This window comes from Puma concolor, chromosome B3 (genome assembly GCF_028749965.1).
Source record: "Puma concolor isolate L17-30 chromosome B3, mPumCon1.1.hap2, whole genome shotgun sequence".
In the NCBI taxonomy this organism is placed as follows: Eukaryota; Metazoa; Chordata; class Mammalia; order Carnivora; family Felidae; genus Puma; species Puma concolor.
In genome coordinates this window covers 88,717,843-88,743,034 of record NC_141672.1, presented here as the reverse complement: position 1 = coordinate 88,743,034, position 25,192 = coordinate 88,717,843, and the positions used below count along the sequence as shown (strand labels likewise).

The following is a 25,192-nucleotide window of genomic DNA, read 5'->3' as shown; positions in this document are numbered from 1 at the left end:
CTCCTCATTCACTAAATTCCAGTAGCGTCCTGTAGTCCTTATGGTACCAAAAGGTAAACCTTACCTATTGCTGAATGCCTCCTATGAGGTGGTACCCCATCTAGCATTCAAACTGCACCTTTTAATATTGCTTAGTATTCTGTATGGTGTAATTTCACTTACATTGATGATGAACATTTAAGTTATTTCCAGTTTGTTGAATGATCTGTGGCAATTCAGGGACCTTCTTGCACAGGTAAAGAGGCAGTATTGCAAAGCAGTTCAGAGCATGGCCTGTGAAGTCAGATCACATGGGTTAGATCCAGGCTCTGCTACTATGTAGTGATGAGTCATTAGGTAAGTCTCTTACTGTCTCTAGGCCTCAGTGTCTTCATCTTAACAATGGAGGGTAATCTTAGTACCTACCTCATAAGATTTGTTGGAAGGATTAAATGAATTAATGTAAAGTAATTGAAACAGTGCCTCACATCACAATCAGTGCTTTACAAATATTTGCTATTATTATATTATTAGTATACACATTGAGTACATGTAAGGATTGCTAAATCATTAAGATGTAAGTTTTTATTTTAAAGTCTATCAAAATAGAATAGAACTTAAATGCCTAAGAAGAGGGAAAGGATAAAACTCTTACAGGCACGTATAGAAAGAGTATTGTGTAGCCATTTAAAAACAATGTTTCTGAATAAACTTTAATGACACAAGAAAACAAATAAGATATAAGTGAATAAAGCAGGTGCAAATCTGTATATGTGATCGTAATTATGTAAAAAGAATGGTATAAACAAAGTGGACTGGACGGGAATATACAAATGGTTATCTCTAGTTTGTGAGTGTATAATGCTTTTTATTTTCTTCTTTATACTTTTATAGATTTTCCAAATTTTCTTAAGCATGTATTACTTTTCTAATCAGAAAAAAAACAGATAACCCTGCTTCCTGGTATGAAAATTAAGTATAATTCTAATATACACTGTACTTTGTGATCTGCTTTTTTTGCACTTAGCAACACAAAATGTATTTTTGAATAAGCAAATTAACTGATAAGAGCCAGAAAAATCAAGGCGGAAGATTTTAAGCTAATATTGCTGAATATCATTTTTATTTTACTATTTTTGTTCTTAAAGTTCTTGCACTACAGTTACTTAAAATCTACCAAAATGTAAAGACAAGTGACCAAAACATGTGTCCTCATTTCTGGTCGTTTCTCTTGGTAGTGCCCCAGCAGTCAGTGACTACTCTAGAATTGCTTTGGGTCCTAAACGGGGTCCGACTGTTACTGAAAAGGAGGTGCTGACATGCATCCTCTGCCAAGAAGAACAAGAGGTGAAAATAGAAAATAATGCCATGGTATTATCGGCCTGTGTCCAGAAATCCACCGCCTTAACCCAGCACAGGGGAAAACCCATAGAACTCTCAGGGGGTATGTATTGTTTAATAAATATCCTTTTGAGCATTTCTTTTCATACTTATATAATGAGAAAAAAATATTGGAAGAAGTTTGGGAGTGAGACTATATTTAGCCTTATTTAGTCAGATCATATTTTACCCATATGTAGAATGGTCTCTAGATATTTACATACCATGTTGGCTCCTTTGTTTTATTTTTTAATTTTAATTTTTGTTACACTTGGCCACATTGCTCAGTCTCTGTCTCTATCTGCCTATCTACCCCCATTTTTCTATGCTGAACCTTTTGAAAGTAGGATGCAGGCATATACATTTCATCCCTAAATATTTACACATGCGTGTTCTAAAACTAAGGATAGTCTATTATATGTCTGTCATACCATTATAACATTCAAGAAAATGAATAATAATTCAGGAATATTACCTAATATAGAATCCACATTTGGATGTTCCCAAACTGTCCTCAACTAGACGTTTTTAGCTAGACTTTTTTTTTTTTTTTCTCATTTAGGGTCTAGACATATTTCGTGCCTTGCTTTTATTATGTCCTTTTAAATCTATATTAATCTAGAATAGTCACTTGTTGTTTTTTTTCCATGGTAATAACTTCTTAGAAGAATGTAGACCAGTTGTTTTGTACATGTCTTACATTGTGGATCTGTCTATTGCCTCAAAATTAGGTTCATGTTAAGTATTTTCTTGGCAGGAATACTAATTAAATAATGTATTTTTTTTATGTCACATCAGAGCTACTGCTTTATAAAATACCCTTGGGATAATAATGATGATGATAAAAAAGGCTAACATTAACTGAATACTTACTGTATGCCAGGCACTGATTAAGTGCTTTATGTGTATTTACTCGCTTAATCCGCACAGCAACCCAATGAGTTTGGTACCTATATTGGCTCCATTTACAGATGAAGGAACTGAGGCACGGAGAAGTTAAATAACTTACCCAAGGCCACAAGTTATATGTAACGAAACCAGATTTTTAACCACTATGTCTTTGCTTTTATCCATATTATAATGCCCTAAGTATACCTTAGAAAGTAATTCAAATTACTCTTAAAATTAGAAGAGCAAATTGTGCTTGAATCATAGAAAAATCACTTCAACAACCAAGATAAGGCAACTTAAACCTAATGTTCAGAATAAAAAATACAAATCAAAAATAGAAGTTGTCATTAATTCACACTAATTTTAAATCCTACCTGGAAGTCTAGCTTTATATTTTTCTCCTTTTGCTTACTACTAAGAATATATATCCTGTTACCATGATACTGTGACAGTTTACTTGGACATTCCTAAGAAGGTTCATGATTAGAATTTTAGACCTTGATAATCTCTTTTTTTTTCCCCCCATTTTATAACCATGGGGGGAGATGAATACATGCCTCCTATTTTTGTCTTCCTGTACCAGAAACCCTGGACCCGCTCTTCATGGATCCAGACTTGGCATATGGAACTTACACAGGAAGCTGTGGTCATGTGATGCATGCGGTGTGCTGGCAGAAGTAAGTTGTCCTTCTGACATGTTCTTGAAAGAAACTAGGAATACTGAAGTTCATTAAAGGCCACAAAAAGGCATGTTTTCTCATGTCTTCTTTCCTTCCTTATCTGAATAATTGAAGCAGTTTTAATTACTAATTTTGTTTGCATGATATTCATTATCTTATCACCTTCAGAAATGGATGTAATAGGGGCGCCTGGGTGGCTTAGTCGGTTAAGCGGCCGACTTCAGCTCAGGTCATAATCTCAACATTTGTGAGTTCGAGCCCCGTGTCAGGCTCTGTGCTGACAGCTCAGAGCCTGGAGCCTGCTTCGGATTCTGTGTTTCCTCCTCTCTCTGTGCCCCTCCCATGCTCATGCTCTGTCTCTCTGTCTCTTAATAATAAATAAACGTTAAAAAAAAAAAAAAGAAATGGATGTAATAAACTATCAACTTAAAATTTTCACTACTCCTTTGTACTTCCTTTCCACGAGCTAGTTGGTTGCTCTTGATCAGTATTTGTGTAAAAGAAAGCTATAATCTTTCTTAAAAAATCTCATTTCCCATGGGGTGCCTGGGTGGCTCAGTCAGTTAAGTGTCTGACGTAGCTCAGGTCATGATCTCACGGTTCGTGGGTTCGAGCCCTGCATCTGGCCCTGTGCTGACAGCTCAGAGCCTGGAGCCTGCTTCAGATTCTGTGTCTCCCTCTCTCTCCCTCTCCCCCACTCATGCTCTGTCTCTCTCAGGAATAAATAAACATTAAAAAAAAAAAAATCTCATTTCCCTGATAATGTAGAGTGAAAAGTACCTTTGAGATAGAATAAGACAGGAAATTCTAGTTCCACCTTTGGAAGAGAAAAATTCAGAAATATAATTCCTGGGAAATCTTTTGTATAGGATTCATTCTTTTGGCATTGGGTTAGAGTACATAATCTTCCTGAATAGCCTTTACAACATCAGCTGGCCATTGGAAACTGAAGGAAGTAGTGTCTGCATTTTATCTCCATGCTGCTGAGTTAGGAGCCAAGTTATGATTCAGTAAAATTATTTTAAGTTTGTTTCTGCCCTGATGTGTCTTGTTTGCCCCCAAAAGAATGGGCATCCTATTTCTTGTATAATTGCAACTTTGGTATTTGGGCATGTAGATTCTAAAGACATTTATTAAAGCAAAAATTCCAGACTTTTGTCACTTGGATTAGAGTGAAGATACATGTATCATTCTGAAGGGACCCATGTCTTAAAATTTTGCAGGTATTTTGAAGCTGTACAACTGAGCTCTCAGCAGCGCATTCATGTTGACCTTTTCGACTTAGAGAGTGGAGAATATCTTTGCCCACTTTGCAAGTCTCTGTGCAATACTGTGATCCCCATTATTCCTTTGCAACCTCAAAGGATAAACAGGTATGTTTTAATTCATGTTTGGGTTGAATTTTTAAAAGCTATATTTAATCCTTTCGTTTGTGCCTGTTTTGATTAGATCGCTAGTTTCTTTTGTTGTTTGAAGTAATTAATACTTTTTCTTTCCATAAGCTGTATTCTGTCTTTAAAATATGATGAAAAGCTCCAATTTTTGCTTTCTAAAATAACTGGAATGTTCATTAACTCAAATCTGTATGTTGTGTGTGTATCTTCTAACAGCCATGAAAACAGTACAACATGAATCTCTACCTTAGCATTCACAAAAAGGGAAAAGATGCTGAGAAGATTTATCCTTTCAAATAGTACTTTTTACACCATTAGAGTTAATGTTTGAAATTTGGTTTCTCTAAATGTCTTTGTATTATTATTTCTAATTCTGTTTTTTTTTCCCTGAAGAGCCAATCGCCATAGTTGTAAAGATGTGGACAAAATGTTAACAATAAAAGTAAAGAAAAACAGTAGATTAATCATATATCTTTGAATAATTTCTAAATTTTTAGACCAACTTTTTAAACTTTTCTATTCTGACCATCTGTGAATGGAACTCAGTAGCAAATTTATTCATTTTTTATGATAGCTATAGCATATAATTGTATATTTCTGTGTTGTCACTGTTGTACCTAATAACCGTATTCTTCATTGTTGTTCATTTTCTTAAAACTCAGTGAATTTGTAATGATTGACCTAAGTTTTGCTATAGAAAATAATTTCGTTGATAAAAACACTTAACATGTTTCCACAACAAAAGTGTTCAAAGGTGATAGGCTTGGCAATCAGGGTCAATAAGTTAGTTGCTCTATCTCTACTATTCCTTGTCATTAGAAAACCTGATCTGGGGGTACCTGGCTGGCTCAGTAGGTTGAGCATCCAACTTTTGATTTTGGCTCAGGTCATGATCTCACAGTTCGTGGGATCGAACCCCACGTCTGGGTAGACACTGGCAGCACAGAGCCTGCTTAGGATTCTCTCTCCCTTTCTCTCTGCCCTTCCCCCCACTCACGCTCTGTCTCACTCTGTCTCTCAAGAATAAAATAATAAAAAATTTTAAAAAAGAACGAACACCCTTGAAATAGGAATACCATCAGCATGTTTGAGGCACAGCAGAAAGGCAGCATGCTTGGAATGGAGCAAAGAACAAGATCATAAAAGGGCTTATAAGATTGGAAATTAGAATTTTGTTTTTAGTATTAAAAACACGAAATATTTTATGCGTGTGATGGGAAACCATTGGAGTACTTTGAACAGGGGAGTGATATGATCAGATCTACATTTTAGAAGATCCCCCTGGCTGTTCTGCATTGAATATAGATGATAATGAAGCACTGTTGTGGAAACAGGAAGAACAGTTAATGTATTGAAATAGTTCCAGTGAGGGATGAAGTAACTTGGATTAGGGTAGTAACAATGGAAGTAGAAAAAAGTGCTCAGCTTGGGATATATTTAGAAGGTAAAACCAGCAAGACTAGCTGCTGGCTTCGAATGTGGATTGTGAGAGAATCTGAGAAATCAATGATGACACCCGGTTTTTTATTTGAGTGACTAGAATGGTGATTCCATTTATTGATATTTGTTACTTCTGGGTGATGGGCCTATGAATGGTATCTTACTCCTTGTACTTTTAAAATTCCCTTCCTGGGGCGCCTGGGTGGCGCAGTCGGTTAAGCGTCCGACTTTAGCCAGGTCACGATCTCACGGTCCGTGAGTTCGAGCCCCGCGTCAGGCTCTGGGCTGATGGCTCAGAGCCTGGAGCCTGTTTCCGATTCTGTGTCTCCCTCTCTCTCTGCCCCTCCCCCCTTCATGCTCTGTCTCTCTCTGTCCCAAAAATAAATAAACGTTGAAAAAAAAAAATTTTTTTTTAATTAAAAAAAAATAAAATAAATAAATAAATAAAATAAAATAAAATTCCCCTCCTACCCAAAACTACATTTTTACTTTATTTATTTATTTTATTGAAATATAGTTGACAATGTTACCATAGTTTCAGGTGTCCAGTATAGTGATTCAGTAACTCTGTACTGTGCTGTGCTCACCACAGGTGTAGCTCCCATCAGTCACATACAACATTATTACAATACCATTGTCTATATTCCCTATGCTGTACCTCCATGCCCATAACTTATTCATTCCATAACTAAAAACCTGTATCTCCCTCTCTCCTTCACCCCCTTTTGCCTGTTCCCACACCCCACCCCCCTTTCTGGCAACCATCAATTTGTTCTTTGTATTTATGGGTCTCTTTCTGCGTTGTTTCATTTATTTGGTTTTTTAGATTCCAGATACAAGTGAAATCACATGGTATTTGTCTTTCTCTGACTTCTTCACTTAGCATAATACCCTCTAGTCCCATCTATATTGTCACAAATGGCAAGATCTCATCCTTTTTTATGGCTGAGTATTATCCCATTGTGTGGGATACTACATCTTTATCCATTCATCTCTCAGTGGGCACTTAGGTTGCTTCCATATTGCGGCTGTTGCAAATGATGCTGAAACTACATTTTTAGACGTATGTGCTTCTATGACCTACGTAGTTAATCTGAAGGAGCTTGATGTTTTCATACAGCCAATTATCCATAGAAAGACTCTACAAGTGCAGCTTTTCAGTTTGACTTTGTGCCAATGGCTTAATAATTTTTAAATATCATTTTTCAGTGAGAATGCAGAGGCTCTTGCTCAACTTTTGACGCTGGCACAATGGATACAGACTGTTCTGGCCAGAATATCAGGTTATAATATGAAACACGCTAAAGGTTTGCTCAAAATTATTTTATATTTTGCTGTTTGAGATTTAAGTGTCAGAGTCTTTAATATTTTTCTGAAGTACTTACTGCTCTAAAATATGGTTTGCATATATATAGACAAATATAGATTTGTCGACTATCAGGAACTAAAGGTTTCAAAGCCAAAATTAAGTTTGACTTAAATCACTTAAATAGTTTTCATACTGGCAAGCAATATAGACAGTGATTAATCTGGAGTCACACTGCTTGGAGTTAAATCTTAGATCCATTGCTTACTGTCTCTGTGATCTTGGACAAGTTTTTTAACCTGTTTGTGCCTCAGCTTTCTTATTTGCAGGGTGAGAATAATAATAGCACCTATCTCACTGACTTAAGAATTGAGGTATCTTGTGTAAAGTAGAACAATGCATGGTACATAATAAATACTGTATGAGCATTAGCCATTACTATCACTAATTTTGTTAATATGTTGTCATTAATCTTAATAATAAAAAAACAACATTTTTAAACTGTTACCTCATTTATATATTCTTTACAATTGAGGGATAAGACTAAAAAGTCTAAAGACTCTGAGAAGTAAACAATGGTAGGCAAATGAAGGAGGGAAGTCAAAATTTGAAGAATGGGAGAGGCAATGAGTTTCCTGGGTTTTTTTCCTCCTTTATTACCCAGCTTTGAACTCAGCATAGCCTGAGTCACAGAGCTTTGCAATGGACATGAATAGCAAAAAGTTCAAGAGAGATGCCCTCTTTCTGGCCAGAGGACCAGGAAAAAAAGTCCCTCAGAACTGGAAAGTGTAAAGGGAATTCCTGTTTTGTTTTGTTTTTTTTTTTTTGTTTGTTTTTTCCTCTTCTGACCCTCTCCTGATGCCAGCCCCAGTCAGGGAGCTGGAGCTGCAATGCCGTGGCAGCCACATAGATATGTAAAATCCCAAGAGAAAACCAGTCTCTCTGGCTGGAGGAACTGGAAAAAAAAGGGACCTCTGTGTTCCATAGAATGCAGGGTGAATCCTCATTATTTTTTTTCTGTCTTTGCCTCACAGTTGTATCCCAAGGGTAGCCCCAGTCACCTGAATCTACTTGACAACAGAAGGGACTAAAACTGAGAGAAACATGTCATTATGGCCAGAGGAACTAGGGAAAAGGGTCCCTTGGAGCTAGAGAAATGGGGGACATCCCAGAGAGAAGAGAGCTATAGAAGGGGAATCTCCTATTTTTGAGAACAGCGCAGATCCTAGGCTTGCCTCCAAGCTGCACATGTGCAGAACAGGCCCAGAGAAACAGCAACAGGTTTGAGAATGAAACTGCATTAAAACCATCACTTAAGTCCCAGACTAACACCTGAGTAGTACATGTATAGGCAGACCCAAACAGTCTAGCAAAGGCTCGGAGACTAACATTGGAACCATCATACACAGACAGTGGGACAGAAATTGTTGAAACTAATTGTATTGATTGCCTACTGAAACAAAAAGAAAGGTACATTTTTTCCACAGAATTTTAAGAAGAACCAAAACCTCACAATGTAATATTCAAAATATCTAAGGTACAATCCAAAATTACTCAACATACAGAGAACCAGGAGAATCTGACCAATCTCAAGGGAAAAAAAAAAAAACAAACAATAAGATGCCAATCTTGAGATGTTTTAACATTGAACTTTTTAGACAAAAAAATTAAAGCATCAATAATTAAACATAAGGTAAAGGTGAACACTTTTGAAATGAATGGAAAAAATACGAGTTCTCAGCAGAAAAAAAGTAGAAACTATTAAAAATAAAGAACCAAATGGAGATGATAGAATTGAAAAAATACTATATGAAATAAAAATTAACTGGATGGGCTCACTAGTGGAATGGAGATGGGAAGGATAAGAGTTAGTGGACTTGAAATCTGATCAGTAGAAATTACCCAGTCTGAAGAATAGACAGAAAGTGCTGAAGAAAAAAGAAAAATAGCTTTAGAGATACATGGACCCAATTTTTAAATCCAATATTTATGTCATACAAGTCCTGAAAAGAAAAAAAGATGGTCCAAAAAATAGTTGAAGAACTGATGACTGAAAACCTCCAAAATTTGGTGAAACAAATTTACAGATTTAAGAAGTTCAGTGAAACTCAAAGATAAACTAAAAGAAAAATCACACCCATATAGATAATACCTAAACTGCTGAAAACCAAAGATGAAGGAAAAAAGTCTCAAGAGCAAGCAGGAAAAGACAACTCATTTCACATAGGGGAACAACAATTCTAATTTGATAAGGAAATGGAAAATGGAGCCACAAAGAGGTTGGTATTCACTCAAGGTCTTAGTAATAGGAGCAGAGTTAGGATGCCAATCCAGGCAGCTTGGCTGCAGATCCTTGGCTCTTACTCACTATTGTATGCTGCCTTACTAATAGAATACTATGCATCCATTAAAAATGGAAATATAGAGGGACAGTTACTGATGTGGAAAGACATTTATGATCTGTTGGTGACAAACAAGATACAGAGTACTACTATAGATTTTGTCTTTTTAAAAAGAATCTGTATTTGCAACATTTATATGGAGAATAGAAGAATATCACCCAAATGTTATTTGAGTAGAGAAATTTTGAGTGATAGTTTATTGTCTATTAACATTTTCTAAGTTTTCTAAAATGCTCATATATAATTTTAAACAGCTAGAAAAGTGTGTGTCACACTAAACCCTTGTGATTTTTCATTCTTTTTCCTTTTCATTTATAAGGAGAAAACCCACCAATTCCAGTCTTAGTTGATCAAGGAATGGGTGATTCCACTTTTGAGTTCCATTCCATCCTGAGTTTTGGAATTCAGCCTTCGTAAGTATCCAAGTAGTTAAGAGTAGTTTGTAAATGGCTGTGAAAATAAGGGTGAAGAACAATCCTTCTTCCTTCCTGCCTTATTTGCAAAATTGTTTCTTTATCCCATTTTTATCTTGTTTCTCCCTGGAGTTTTATTTGTATAATAAAATTAAGTGGTTTGAGGTATTAGAGTAATATGTATTAGAGTGAATCCTGCCTGTAATTAACCATTTTTGACCAACAAAAATGCCATTTCTATATAGTCCAACCTACAATAAGAGCAGAATTTAAGAGATTTCAATTAAAGTCCTATCTAACTCTGATTTCTGTAAAGTCTCAGGTCAACCCTCACCCCCATTCATTTTCTTGTTTGTAAAATTGAAACAGTAGCTTCTTATCTTACATCATAAGGTTATTGGAAAAATACTTATGTGAAAACACTTTGAAAAATATAATGTATCCAAATCAGGTATTATTATTATTATCATTATTATTTAATAAATATTTTCTGATGTACACTTTTTTAGTTGTGATTCTTGTTTATATTTTGAATCCTGTTGCTGTTGAAAATACTTGTTACAGGGGCGCTAGGATGGCTCAGTTGGTTAGCGTCCGGCTCTTGATTTCATCTCAGGTCATGATCTCATGGTTCATGAGATCTTGCTAACAGTGCAGAGCCCGGTTGGGATTCTCTGTCTCCCTTTCTGTCTGCCCCTCCCCCACTCACACTCACGCGCTCTCACATGCTCACGTGTGCGCGCTCTCTCTCTCTCTCTCTCTCCCTCTCTCTCAAAATAAATAAACTTAAAAAAACAACATACTTGTTACAAAAGGAAGTTCAGGAAATCAGAACTTATCACTCCCAAGTACATGGTGTATTCATTCTCTCTCTGTCTCACACACACCCTGTTAACACTGAAGTTCCTCTTAGTCCCTTTCCACACATTAAAACTTGTTAGGTCAGATCTGTTTGCTTTGAATTTTATTCCTTCTCTCCAGTCTGTCCTTAATTTGGACCTGGATCCTTTCTGTGATCCTGTACTACATCTTTTATATGAAGTAAAGTTATATGAGCCATTATCATTTTGTAAGAGATATTTTTCTACCTATAAGAGCTACAGTCCCATTTTTTCTTCAGAGGCTCTAATCTCCAATTTGACAAAGAGCATTTTACTTTGTCAAAAGAGTTAAATTGTTGTTTCAGTACCTAAATTGTTAAATTTTTGTTTCTGTACCTTACTCTGTAGGTAACCCCTTTTATTAAATCACTATATAAAATTTTCTTGTTTTACTTTTAGGATAAAATATTCTAATAGCATCAAGGAAATGGTCATTCTCTTTGCTACAACAATTTACAGAATTGGACTAAAAGTACCTCCTGATGAAACGGATCCTCGAGTCCCCATGATGACCTGGAGCACATGTGCTTTCACTGTCCAGGCAATTGGTAATGCCTATGAGAGACTGCTTCGGAGGGTTCATAGAAAAAGAATTAACATTGATTGACCAAAAATGTTTCCTTTTCCCTGATGTCTTAAAATAGTTTGAATTGTTTGAGGACTATTGTGTAGCCTGATGCCATTTAGTCTGAGAATTTTTGTATTGATCCCTTTTTAACTACAGTATTGGTCATATGCAACATAAGCTCAAAATATTTGAAACGTATAGCATGAAGCAAGCTATATTCAAAAGCTGGCAGATTTATAACACTAGGAAAATCAAGGGAAAAAAAGGCAAAGGAACAAGAATCAAGCCAGAAATGGTCAGTAATTTTTGTTTCTTTTACACCTTGAGAGAAAAAAGAAAGGGAAACCAAAGTCACCTAAAACATTATCAGAAAAGGGAAAAGAAGACTGAGGTAGTTGTGAGAGACAGACTAGCAGGCAGGAACTCACCAGGTCATAATGGAAGCCCACTGTCAAATTCTCTGCCAAAATTTAAACTTCTTATAGAAGAATGCAGCAATCAAATCAAAATGTTGTACACCTTAAATTTACACAGTGTAAATTGGGATGGGGGGAAGAAGAGTGTAGTAGTGAAGGATTTCTTAGTTTTTGAAATCAGCATATTTGCTTATTACAGTCATGAGATAGAATACTATCTAAAAAAGAGTAAGAACTGTAATTCTTTTATGTCCTCTTTATCCAAGATGGTTTCAGTCTCCCTTTCCAATATACATTTTTGGTAGTTGCTTCCAATGGAGTATACCATCTTTTCTTCATTTACATATATTTTTGTAACAAGACACCATTTCATGATTTGAATTAAGTAGCGCGAAGCCACAAAACCTTCCTGCACACGAGCTTCAGCCTCCTGAACAGATTTTAGGAGTCACATCCAAACCTGTCAGACTTAAATCATGGATAAAAGATTACAAACAGGTTTATTTTTCCTGTGGTTGAATAAAATGAGAAATAGGAAGAATGAGATTTAAACAGAATAGAATCTGAACAAATCGGTAAGAAATGTAAAGCATTCTTTTGGAGTCATGATCTACTACTAAGTCTCTTGACAGTTTCAGTGAAGATATTTTACACTTTACTATCCTTGGCAAGACAAACATTAGGAATCGGGAGTTTAGATAGTTAACATAAAAAAAGGTCACAGTTTTTGTCAGAAAAGTGATAAGAAGTTCACTGGAGGACTTCCAGTGGTCCAGTGGTTCCTATGTGGTTCTGTAACCTAGGAATTGGGTTTTATTTTATTAATACAGTATTATACTGTTTTCACTTCAGTGCTTTTTCCATCCCAGAACATAGTGCTGTACTTTATTCCTAGTGCATAAGCATCTGACTTACTTCATTCCCTATGGGTGTGGCAAGACATACACAGGACATGTTGGCATAGTTAGGAACTACAGTTGAAGAATCAATATACAGAGTCTTTTATTACTGTCCATTCAAAGATGGAAAAAGAAAATAGGAAGTAAACCTTCCTAACTCATAGGTGTATCTGCTGCCAAAGATCAATGAAAGTAAGAGTAATTTAGCAATAAATGCCCTAGCCAACAAGGCAAAATGTATCTGAATCCGTGGGGTTTTTTGAATTTTCAATTTTTTTTTCCTGTAATGTAATTATTTTTTAAAAGTATGCATAAGAGCAATAGTTACCTGCATTGCCTTATGTATTTTAAAACAAAATACGTTGTGACTGTACATAAAATTACTTGCTGAAAATTTTTTTGCGTAGAAGAGAGGTTAAAAGGACGAAAAATAAACCAGGCTGCTTTGTTTTTCCCAGGTACTCTCTGTAGAGAGCTGCAGGGACTTTATTATGTGTAGTGACAGTTTGCTTCTATAATATCTTCTCACTCAAAAATTTGGAAATTTTGGTGTAGACTTAAACATGAAACTTTGAAGGGGAAAAGTGCAAATCATCTGGTCAAAAATATAATTAAAGAACATCTGATAGAAACCAAGTAAACAATTGTAGCAATATTCAGGATTTATTATTTTTGTTTTTCTTACTCTTTGAGAAAACCTCTTGGGAGATGAAGGAAAACCTCTGTTTGGAGCACTTCAAAATAGACAGGTATGTATATTCCAGCAAGGTATGTGTAACTCATAGTAGGCTTTTTTGGTATAATCTACAGTTAATTTATTAGTCTTTAAAATCATTTTTTTAATTCACTCCTTTTTCTGTAAAAATTAGCGGAATTCTATTTTTTTTTTTCTTTTTTACAAAGCTACCTCAGACTCACAGGAGACAAAATGGCCAGCATTGTGCACTTTAGAGAGCTTACTCAATCTCGGTGGTTAAATGTAATTCATAGATTTCAGATGATACTTTGTCCCTTTTTTCTCCCCTTCTCTGCTTATTGCCAAGTCAGAAATTCATTGTCCCCTACATTTTCCTTCTTCGCTAATTTTGTGCCATCATGTAACATTAAGTACTAATGCTGGCTTAACTCTACATAAATCATCATAGTGAATTCAAGAATAAAACTAAGCCATGGCTCCTTGATGGGCAGATCTTAACACTACAGGACTATACCCATCTCCAGACCTAAGCTCAAGAAATAGCCCCTTGAAAACAGGGTGGGCAACCAAGGATTCCGTAGAGCACCCCTGCTCCTAGCCATTTTCCTCTTATTTTCCCAAGGCACAGGGGACTTTTAATATACAATGTGCTTCCCTACACTTCCTGGCTGCCTGTTTGGAAGGCAGATCTATTCCCTGCATTTAGTGGGGTTTTTCTGGCCATGATTTTAGAATTTTTATAAATTTTTTTGCCCAGGCCTCAGAGTAAATTAATCCAGTAAATTTAAGAAATTGACTCTGGGGAAAATGAGTATCTAAATGAGAATTGAAATAATCATAGCTTTAATATCTCTTGGTCATGGGAAAATCTATTAAAATTTGATAAGTTCATAAAACTTCCTGAAAGTATTAAAAATATAAATATTATACTTTATTTGCAAGAATATAAAGTTTATAATTAGGCTACGACTAATACTTGCAGACTGGGAATGATTTTTATAGTGAATGACTTAGGTCTGTCATCTGCCCTTTTTCTCTTCCCCTCTCTTACAATCTAGCATAATGGTCTGAAAGCATTAATGCAGTTTGCCATTGCACAGAAGATTACGTGTCCTCAGGTCCTGATACAGAAACATCTGATTCGTCTCCTATCAGGTAGACTCTTCTCTGAATATTATTATATGTCTCTTTCCTTTGCATTTCTGGCAGTGTATATCATTTGGAAACAACACACTGAACTAATTTTGAACACTACTATAGCAGCTTTATAAAAGAAAAAACAAAGACATAGATGCCCGTACAATAACTGTAGTCTTATTTTAAAACTCAGGTATTTTCCAAATGTTTTCAAGTTATGTCCCTTGTTCCCACCTAGAGGCTTTATTGAATCAACATCCACAACCACTAACATATTTTTGTCCTCATCTGGTAAGAAAAGGGAGCAATGACATGGAAAGATCATTTAAAAATAGGTTTAACTTTGCTGGTTCAAGGGGATGTTCTTCATCCTCACTGTACTTACACTGCTTTGCATGCTCTCTCTGCTCCCCTCCAAATTGTTCACATATTTAATGTGAATATTTAATATTTAAGTCACAAAAGACTTAGAAATGTATAGTTAGGAGAAAAGTATTATGGAACATTGTATAAAAGTAATTTTTCTTATTCATGGAGCAAATATTTAGTGAACAACCTCTATTTCATTTATGCTCTTTACCTTTTCTTCCTGGATCTTCTCTTTAACACTTAAATTATATCCAAGGCTTTCTAGGAGGTTTTTCTCAGTGTAGTTTATTTTTAATTATGGTCCCCATTCATAAAAGTGTGATATGCCATTTTACCAGTTTCTGTATTTTATATCCCTGTTATATTTTTGTTTTAGGTGTTTTGCATTATATTTATAACCACATTGCTATCTTAATGAATTGCACTGTTGTTTGGTATTTTTTAGTTGTTCTTCCTAACCTAAAATCAGAAGATACACCTTGCCTTCTTTCTATAGACCTATTTCATGTTTTGGTAAGTATTCAATAAAATTTCTTAAAGTCTCTCAAGTTTATAATTTCATTTGTTTTCCTCATTCAAGTTCATGTTCTTTATTCAAGATTATAAATTATTGGTGTTCAGATTATGAAATTTAGTCTCTTCTCCATTCTGTTTAAAATAGGGATTTGAATGAGACCATCAAAACCACTTTTTTTTTTAATGTTTATTTATTTTTGAGAGAGAGAGAGCACGAGCAGGGGAGGGACAGAGAGAGAGACACACATAATCCACAGCAGGCTCCAGGCTCTGAACTGTCAGCACAGAGCACGATGCAGGGCTCAAACTCACAATCTGTGAGATTATGATCTGGGCCCAAGTCAAACGCTTAACCGACTGAGCCACCCAGGCACCCCTCAAAATCACTTTACAAGTGAAAGCACATTTACTCTTTATTTTGTAGTTGTTGTCCTAGTTGATTATATTGAGTTGGTATCTGTCCAAGCAGACTTTTTAAAATATATATTGTGCTTTCTTCCTCCCCCCTTTTCTTAACTTGTTTATATTATAAGCAGTAAATGACAGTATGAGCTGTCTTAAATTAAAATCATTGATCATTTGGTGATGGGTACCAGGCCATTGACATATCTGGGCTTCTCCCAAACACCTATGGATAGGTGGCAACTGTTTTATGAGTTTCTTGCAGAGCTTTTCCAGCCCTACTATGATTCCATTCCTTCAAAATGAGTCCCCTAAAGAGATTGTTGGTGCGGTTGGGAGTATGGAATCTATGGATACAAGATTAGTCAGTGTCCCCCATACCTCATTGTTCAGGACTATGCCCAGTGGTTGTCACTCCCATCTTTTGGAACCTTTTGGGGAAACTTTGGAAGGAATGCTGGTAAATAGGCTCTATACCCTGAGATTCTAATTTGATTGGACTAGTCTGTGTATCGGTGTTCTTTTAAGAGCTCCCCATGTTATTGTAATATTGAATCTTCTCAACCACAGGATTGAGACCACTGCCTAGAAAAAGAAGTTTCAGCAAAGGGATAACCTGTTAGGTGATGACTTTTGTTCTCCATTTATGGTACACTATATTCTAAGATATTCTATTGAATAATTAGGGAAAATGTTGTGGCTAGTTATAAAAAGAAACCCACACAGGGGCGCCTGGCTGGCTCAGTCAGTAGAGCATGTAACTCTTGATCTCAGGGTCATGAGTTCAAGACTATTTTTTTTTTTTTCAACGTTTTTTTATTTTATTTTTGGGACAGAGAGAGACAGAGCATGAACGGGGGAGGGGCAGAGAGAGGGAGACACAGAATCGGAAACAGGCTCCAGGCTCTGAGCCATCAGCCCAGAGCCTGACGCGGGGCTCGAACTCACGGAGCGCGAGATCGTGACCTGGCTGAAGTCGGACGCTTAACCGACTGCGCCACCCAGGCGCCCCATCAGGGTCATGAGTTCAAGCCCCACATTGGGTGCAGAGATTCCTTAAAAATAAAATATATAAAAAACAAGAACAAAAAAAACCCACACACGAGCACAGAGCATCTGATGCTCTGTACTTTGAGATATGAGATTAGCTTGCACTGGTCTTTGTCGTCACTCATGTTGATATCTGTTTTCTCTTATAGGTTGGTGCTGTGTTAGCATTTCCATCCTTGTATTGGGATGACACTGTTGATCTGCAGCCTTCATCAATTAGTTCCTCGTATAACCACCTTTATCTCTTCCATTTGATCACCATGGCACACATGCTTCAGATCCTTCTTACCATAGACACAGGTAAAGCTCACATCAGTTAACTATAAAATAAATAACATTTGCCCATGGTTTATTGGCAAAATTAATTATGCATGCAATTAGTCATATCACATATTTCAAAGTTCTATGTTATTTCTCTTGTTGAATGATCATTTATTTGTTTATTTATGGATGTTGTGTTTTTTTATTTTTTTAAATTTACATCCAAATTAGTTAGCATATAGTGCAACAATGATTTCAGGAGTAGGTTCCTTAGTGCCCTTTACCCATCTAGCCCATCCCCCCTCCAACCACCTCTCCAGTAACCCTCACTTTGTTCTCCATAATTATGAGTCTTTTCTGTTTTGTCCCCCTCCCTGTTTTTAATATCATTTTTGTTTCCCTTCCCTTATGTTCATGTGTTTTGTCTCTTAAAGTCCTCATATGAGTGAAGTCATATGATTATTGTCTTTCTCTGACTGACTAATTTCACTTAGCATAATACCCTCCAGTTCCATCCACGTAGTTGCAAATGGCAAGATTTCATACTTTTTGATTGCCAAGTAATACACCATTGTATATATATACCACATCTTCTTATCCATTCATCCATCGATGGACATTTGGGCTCTTTCTGTACTTTGGCTATTGTTGATAGTGCTGCTCTAAACATTGGGGTGCATGTGTCCTTTTGAAATAGCACATTTGTATCCCTGGGATAAGTACCTAGTAGTGCATTTGCTGGGTCGTAGGGTAGTTCTATTTTTAATTTTTTGAGGAACCTCCATACTGTTCTCCAGAGTGGCTGCACCAGCTTGCATTCCCACCAACAATGCAAAAGAGATCCTCTTTCTCTGCATCCTCGCTAACATCTGTTGTTGCCTGATTTTCTCATGGATTTTCTTAATAATTGTTCTTTTCTCTAACTTACTTTATTGTAAGAATACAGTATATAACACACAAAATATATAACATGTAACATACATATATAATGTTATACAAAATACGTGTTGGGGCGTCTGGGTGGCTCAGTTGGTTAAGTGTTCGACTTCAGCTCAGGTCATGATCTCACGGTTCGTGAGTTTGAGCCCTGCATCGGGCTCTGTGCTGACAGCTCGGAGCCTGGAGCCTGCTTCAGATTCTGTGTCTCCCTCTCTCAAAAATGAATAAACTTAAAAAAAATTTTTTTTTTAAATGCATGTTAAGTGACTCAATATCTTATCAGTAAGGCTTTCAGTCAACAGTAGCCTGTTAGTTACTGGAGAGTCAAAATGTATAGGTAGATTTTTGGCTATGCAGGATGTTGGCACCCTTAACCCCCATGTTGTCCAAGGGTCAACTGTATATGACATTCTGGAAAAGGCAAAGCTATGGAGACAGTATATCAGTGATTACCAGAGGTTGGGGGGGGGGGGGGCGGCGGCGCGGGGAAAGAGTGGTGAATTTGGAGAGCACAGAGGATTTTGAGGGCAGTGAAACTACTCTGTATGATACTGTAACAGTGGCTACATTTCATTTGTGAAGACCTACAGAATGTACAATACCAGGATGAACCCTAATGTAAACTGTGGACTTTGAATGATAATGATGTGTCAGTATAGGTTCATTGATTGTAACAAATGTACCACTCTAGTGCAAGCTGTTGATAGTAGGGCAGGTATCTGGAAACTCAGTGCTTTCCTCTCAATTTTGTAATGAACCTAAAACTGCTTTAAGAAATAAAGTGTCATTTTTAAAAATCTTGTTACATGGGTGTGTGCATTTGTCAAAACTCATCAAATGGTACATTTATTGTTTGTGTATTTCACTGCATGTAAAATTCACTTCAGTTGTGCAAATATTAAACATATTTAAATTGGAAATATCAATATGAATCCATGATATATTTTCCTTTTTTTTAAAAAAGTGTGTTTTTCCTAAAGAGATCTTAACTGAAAGGAGAAGAACTAGCAATATCCAACCAAAGTAAGAGACACAGGGTAATTTTAATTGTCTTTCAGATGAATTAATGTATATATATATTTTAAGTATTTTTAAAACAAGAGAGCACTATTCAAATAGGATGTAACCATCCATCACATTGAACTACAATGTTGGCATTTTTATACCCATTTTAATATGATAAAACTGAAGTTCAGAGAACTTAAGTGTCTTATCCAGAACTTTAACCTAAGTGAGTGAATTAGCAAATTGGTGGAAAGGTTTAGGATGGTCCTCCTTAAGGATAGATTAATGAAGGAAATTACCTTACAATGTTCTTCTTAATGTGTTGCTTGAGAGTAAAGGCAGGATAGCAACCTACTTCCTTTTCTAGAAGCTGAATTTCTACCTGTTAGCTAAGACTCCTAGGAATGCAAAGCAGATAGATGACCACTAATTTGTTTACCTGGTCATATTACAGTGAGATAAGCATTTATTTAACATCCATGTGATTCTGCCCTATTTGTTTCTTCATCTAATATACTGATAAAGTTTACCTAAGAGGGTTTTTTTTTAATGTTTATTTTTGAGAGAGAGAGAGAGAGCGAGAGAGAGCGAGTGAGTACGTGCACGCAAGCGGAGGAGGGGCAGAGAGAGGGAGACACAGAATCTGAGGCAGGCCCCAGGCTCTGAGCTATCAGTACAGAGCCTGACACAGGGCTCAAACTCACGAACCATGAGATCATGTCCTAAGCTGAAGTTGGACCCTTAACTGACTGAGCCCCCCGGGCGCCCCTTACCCAACAGTTTTAATATTTAGAATCAACCATTTAGATTGAGAAAAAGGAAAAGGGCCTCAGTTGAGTTGACATTGTTTATTATCCTGACACCATGATATTGAGGTGTAATTAATACATTGAATAGCAAACTCATAGATTTATCTTTCAGAATTTCTTTTTCAGACCTCCCCCTTGCTCAGGTTCAAGAAGAGAGTGAAGAGGCTCGTTCTGCATCTTCTTTCTTGGCAGAAGTTTCTCAATATACAAATGGGTGAGTAGCAGTTCATTAGTTCAACCTATTTCAGTATTGTTTTAATAATTCCACCACTTTGTTCATTTGTTTGGCACAATAACTTTTGAACCATTTTAATTCCAGTTTTTAAAAATCAGTTAAGAGCTTTTGGAGTTACAGCTACCCATTTGTTTGTTTCTGAGACTGAAACAAGTTTTGATACATCTTTACTCTTATAAACTGTTCTTTACTCTTATTATAAAGAACAGTTTTGATACATCTTTACTTCTGTAAAACTGTTCTGGGAACATAGGCCAAAGATAATAAAATTTTAACAAATGGCAGCATTTAGAATTTAAATAAATGTACAAAATAGAAAATAGGTCATCCATTTAAAGCAATCTATACAGTTGATACGCTTAACTAACTAGAGATTTTTTTTTTTATGGCTTTTATGTAACATGTGAAATATATTGGCGATGCAAAGGCTAAAATCAAAAGTATAATAAGAGTGCCCCACTGAGCTCTACATGCTGCCAAACTCTCCCCTCTTTGCTTTCATCTTCTTCATCAATTTTTATTTAAGTTTTCTGTTTTGTTTTGTTTTTTAGTTAGGTACTGAAGAGAGAGGAAGAGGGAGGGAGGGAGAGGGAGAGAGAGAGAGAGAGAGAGAGAGAGAGAGAGACAGTGTGTGTGTGTGTGTGTGTGTGTGTGTGTGTGTGTGTGTTACTAGACTTTATTTTTTAGAGCTGTTTTATTAGGCTTAGGCTTACAGAAAATTTAAACAGAAAGTACATAACGTTCCTGTATACTCCCTCCCCTCACCAGTTTCTCCTGTAATTAACATCCAGCCTTCAGTGTGGTAGATTTGTTAAAGATGATAAAACAGTATCAATACATTGTTGTTAACTAAAGTCCATAGTTTACATTAGGGTTCACTCTTTGTGTTGTAACATTGCAAGTATGATATAGAGTACTTTTCACTGCTCTATGAATCACCAACTTTAATACAGAAATCAAGAAAGTATTAATTTTTTTTAGCTAACTTAACTGATTTGGTTAGTTATTGATAAATATATCTGATTCACATTTCATCATAAGGGTTAGGATAAAGAAGAAAATAGTTATTTGCTTTAAAAATTTACATGGTAGGGGCATTCACTTTCATATGCCCCCTCTCTGTAAGGAGCTTTCATACTATTCTTACTCTTATACTCTAATAAACTTTTGCCTGCCCCTCATTTAAAAATTAATTAATGATTATTAATATTATTAATAATTATTACATATTGCTAATCCTAATATAAATAATTGATTTATTTTTTAATTAAATAAAATAAAAACCTACATGGTAAAAGATACAAGATTTGTGGTTTTATTTAGGAAACTTTCAGAAGATTTAAATATAGAAGCTATTGCCAGTTAAATATTATGTTTTAAATGTTTAAAAATTAAATGGATAAAAAATTATTTAAATACTTAGCTATGTTTTTAAATGAGGATGTGTTTAAAGTCCAGCGGTTTAGTCTGATCAGTATTCTGTTCTGTTCTGGAATTATTGCCTCTTAGCTGCATTGGGTGTGGTATTCCTGGCTGGTATTTGTGGGTCTCATTGAAGAATGGTATCACCCCTTACCTTCGCTGTGCTGCCTTGTTTTTCCACTATTTACTTGGAGTAACTCCACCTGATGAACTGCTGACAAGTAAGTAGGAAAGTGAAATCTCAGAATAGGATATAATAGATATTTTTTCTTACCTTCAACCTCAAAAATACAAGGTGAGGGCAAAACTACTTTTCTGTTCTCTGCCTCTTTCATCAATGTTCACTGTCAACATGTGTGCCCCTGCTGTGGTATGGGCTGAAGGTGAGACCAAAAATGAGATTAGCTTCATAATATGCAAAACCTACTCAGGACTCCTATCTATGTATAGTTGATGTACTTGAGCTTATAAAATGTCTACACACAGAATATAACTGTTAGGATATGCAAAAAATTAGGAACATTGGTTGCATTTAGGGAAGAGAACAATTTGGTTAAGTAGGAGGAAAATGATATTTTATACTCCTTATTTGACTTTTGAACATATAACTACTACAAAAGAGGTAAAATGCTGCTAGGAAAGGCCTGTTGTAACAAAGTGAGGATATGTATGTTTGAGTACCAGTCATTTCCTTTCTTCTTTACTTGCCTTAAATCTAGATCAAAGTAGACAAGGCTTTCTTGTTCTTTTGTATGGGTAAAAATCAGAACATTTGTATGATTTTGGAAGCATCACCAAAATTGTTTAGAGATTCTTGCTTTTGTTCTTTGAGATTAAGCTGAACAGGTCAGCTTTATTGGCTTTCAGCTTCTGTATCTTGAACTCAGTTCAGCAGGGTTTATTTGATCTAGTTTGTTGTGATTCTATACACAGGCATACCTTGTCATATTGCACATTGCCTTATTGCACTTTGCGGATACCGCATTTTTTACAAATTGAAGGTTTGTGGCAACCCTGCGTCAAGGAAGTCTGCCAGTGCCATTTTTCCCACAGCATTTGCTCACTTCATGTTTGTGTCACATTTTGATTATTCTTGCAATATTTCAAACTTTTTCATTATTATTATATTTGTTAGGGTGATCTGTGATGATTGATTATGACTGGCTGAAAGGCCAGATGATGGTTCGCAGTTTTTAGCAATAAAATATTTTTTAATTAAGGTATGTACATTTTTGTTTTAGGCATAATTCTGTTGCACACTAAATAGACTACAAATAGTAGAAGCGTAACTTTAATAATCACTGGGAAGCCAAAAATTCACTTGACTTGCTTCATTGCAATACTCGCTTTATTGTGGTGGTCTAGAACTGAACTGGTATGCCTGTAAATGGGGTGCTACTTCCCACGTAGTTGTTTTTTTGCATTTTTAAAAAATCATGTATTAATTTATCTAGATGGTGCTGTAATACCAGGTAAGAATAATGTGCTTACTAAATGTATTGTTATTCTCTTGCAGATCCTGCAGAAGGAGAATACAGTGCACTCTGTAGCTATCTATCTTTACCCACAAATTTGTTCCTGCTTTTCCAGGAATATTGGGATACTGTAAGACCCCTCCTCCAGAGGTACTATGAGGGCAAAATGTGACTGTTGGGTTATTATACTGTTGTGTTCCTAATTCACACACTCAAGGAATTGGAGACAAGTCCAGCAGCCATGGGCAGCTGGAATTTCCGCTTGTCCCACCATAATTACCGTTCCTTGTACTACTCTTCCCTAAAGCTTCCGTTTCCTATAAATCATCAGGCAGGCTGGGCAGCAGGGGGAGGTGGTCATGTTGTCAGCAGCCACATAGTCACAACTAAATATCAAAAGAAACAAAATTGGGGCTCTGTCTAAAACAGTAGCATATCTCACATGGTAGCGCACATCTCAGGAGGGTGCCTGAGGGGGATTAAAAAAGTCATTTGGTGAATCAAAATGTATCAGTTAAATTTCCCTGAGAGAGGTGGGTCTTTTTTTGAGAAAAACTTTCTTTCTACCTCATCATTTCTGGCCCTCCTGATCACTGTCTACCCTCCTAACCTCTAGTGTCCTTCCCTATCTTTGCTTCCACAATTTCCATCTTTTTTTTTTTTTTTGAGATATAATTGACATGTAGCATTGTTTTAATAATTAATTCTCACTGTTACTCTTACTTTATTTCCTCCATTACAGATTCTGACACCCAGTGTTTGGGGTGTTTGGGGAGGATGTCTTGGCCACATATCCAACAGGCATTTCTCTGACACTGGCTGGGTATCCAACAATTCACCTCAATCCTACACTGTCTACCTGGAGATAGCATCAGATCCCACAGGTTAAGGGCTCATTGCTATAGACTGGCATGCCTACATACAGACACATTTCAGACAGCTTCTACTAGCAAGTCCAAGGTTGTCACCTGTGCTCCTGACCCAATGGCTATAGAACAGAGGCTCCACTGACCCCTCCTTGGGTTCAGTTAATTTGCTAGAGCAGCTCACAGAACTCAGAGAAACATTTTACTTACTAGATCACCAGTTTACTCAGGAACAGCCAGGTGGAAGAGATGCACAGGGAAAGGGAGCCAAGATTGCATACTCCCTAAACACACCACCCTCCCCAAATCACCACGTGTTCACCAATGTGGAAGTTCTCCAAATCCTGTCCTGTTGGTGATTTTGGAGGCTATATTACATAGGCATGGTTGATTAAATCAGTGGCCATTAGTGACTGATTCAACCTCCAGTCCCTCTTTCCTCCATGGTGGTTGAAGAAGCAGAGCTGAAAGTTCCAATCTTCTGTCGCATGTTTGGTTCTCCCAGTACCCAGCCCCCATCCCTAGGAGGGATCCTAAAACACACCTTTGTTGCTGTCATCACTTAGGAAATTCCCTGTGCTGGGAACTGGGTTGAAGACTAAATATACATACTTATTATTATAAATCACATGATCACACGCATGATTTCCTTTATTTTTTCAATTTTCTGCCTTTACCTTTCTCCTTTTTCTTTCATTAGTGTTTCTTTCTCCGTGTCCATGTCAGGATTTGTGTGAATGTCTGCTTGTCTCCTGCCACATTTTCTGTGCTCTCATCTCTTCTGTTAGGTTCTTTTTTTGTGTATCTTCATTTCTTATGAGGGGTTCTAATCTCCAGTGTGATTAAAAATGAATTAAAACAGATCTTTAAAAATTAGCATCATGCTTTGTGTTGAGTACAATCACAGTAGGTTATACTGACTTTACTTGTATGTTGTTGGAGTCAATACATTTTAAACTTACTCTTCTAGGTTAATGACAAAAATTCAAACTTTGTAACAGAATGTCCTTGCACTTTGTACCATTCCTGCAGAGCCTCCCCTTATCCTCTGCTCAGAAGTACAGGGGACTGAGACTTGCAAGCCGTATTGCCTAGTCTTTCTTGTCAGTTGGCATCTGCCTGTATTCAGCCTGGGGGAGGCAGTAATAGGGTATTGGAAGCGAGGAGGAAGAGAGAAGCCTGAGTGTTCAGGCCACCTCTCTCTGCTTTGTGGGGTATGTCTGGCCAGTGACTGTAGCTCTTCTCTGGCTCTAGTTCCCATCAGCCAAGTCTCCGGTAGTTCCAGTATCCATCAGTGACCCTAGCCCCTCGTTTCTAGTAATACCACAATTTCCTTTCGTTCCTCCATCCTGGGAGAGGC

The 25,192-nt window shown here is 36.5% G+C and overlaps 1 protein-coding gene and 1 long non-coding RNA gene across 3 annotated transcripts in view; one reads left to right on the top strand and one right to left on the bottom strand.

Annotated features, from left to right (window-relative positions):
* LOC147580190 (uncharacterized) overlaps window positions 1–273 on the bottom strand; it is a 94,537-nt gene extending 94,264 nt beyond the window's left edge. The window contains exon 1 of the long non-coding RNA XR_015252609.1: window positions 163–273. This is a non-coding gene — a long non-coding RNA (uncharacterized LOC147580190). The remainder of the gene's footprint in view (window positions 1–162) is intronic.
* UBR1 (ubiquitin protein ligase E3 component n-recognin 1) overlaps window positions 1–25,192 on the top strand; it is a 136,107-nt gene that overhangs the window by 93,682 nt on the left and 17,233 nt on the right. Inside the window, exons 30-42 of one of the 2 annotated variants that reach the window (XR_015252608.1) lie at window positions 1,218–1,423; window positions 2,834–2,927; window positions 4,154–4,303; window positions 6,974–7,071; window positions 9,792–9,885; window positions 11,166–11,314; window positions 13,343–13,398; window positions 14,405–14,501; window positions 15,298–15,365; window positions 16,970–17,120; window positions 19,947–20,048; window positions 21,579–21,712; window positions 23,008–23,116. Coding sequence is in view for 1 of the 2 variants with exons in the window: in XM_025918549.2 (XP_025774334.1) it covers window positions 1,218–1,423; window positions 2,834–2,927; window positions 4,154–4,303; window positions 6,974–7,071; window positions 9,792–9,885; window positions 11,166–11,314; window positions 13,343–13,398; window positions 14,405–14,501; window positions 15,298–15,365; window positions 16,970–17,120; window positions 19,961–20,048; window positions 21,579–21,712; window positions 23,008–23,116 (1,494 nt within the window). In the remaining variant the exon portion in view is untranslated. Of the gene's footprint in view, window positions 1–1,217; window positions 1,424–2,833; window positions 2,928–4,153; window positions 4,304–6,973; window positions 7,072–9,791; window positions 9,886–11,165; window positions 11,315–13,342; window positions 13,399–14,404; window positions 14,502–15,297; window positions 15,366–16,969; window positions 17,121–19,946; window positions 20,049–21,578; window positions 21,713–23,007; window positions 23,117–25,192 lie in introns of those variants that run through there. The other variant, XM_025918549.2, reaches the window with a different exon arrangement.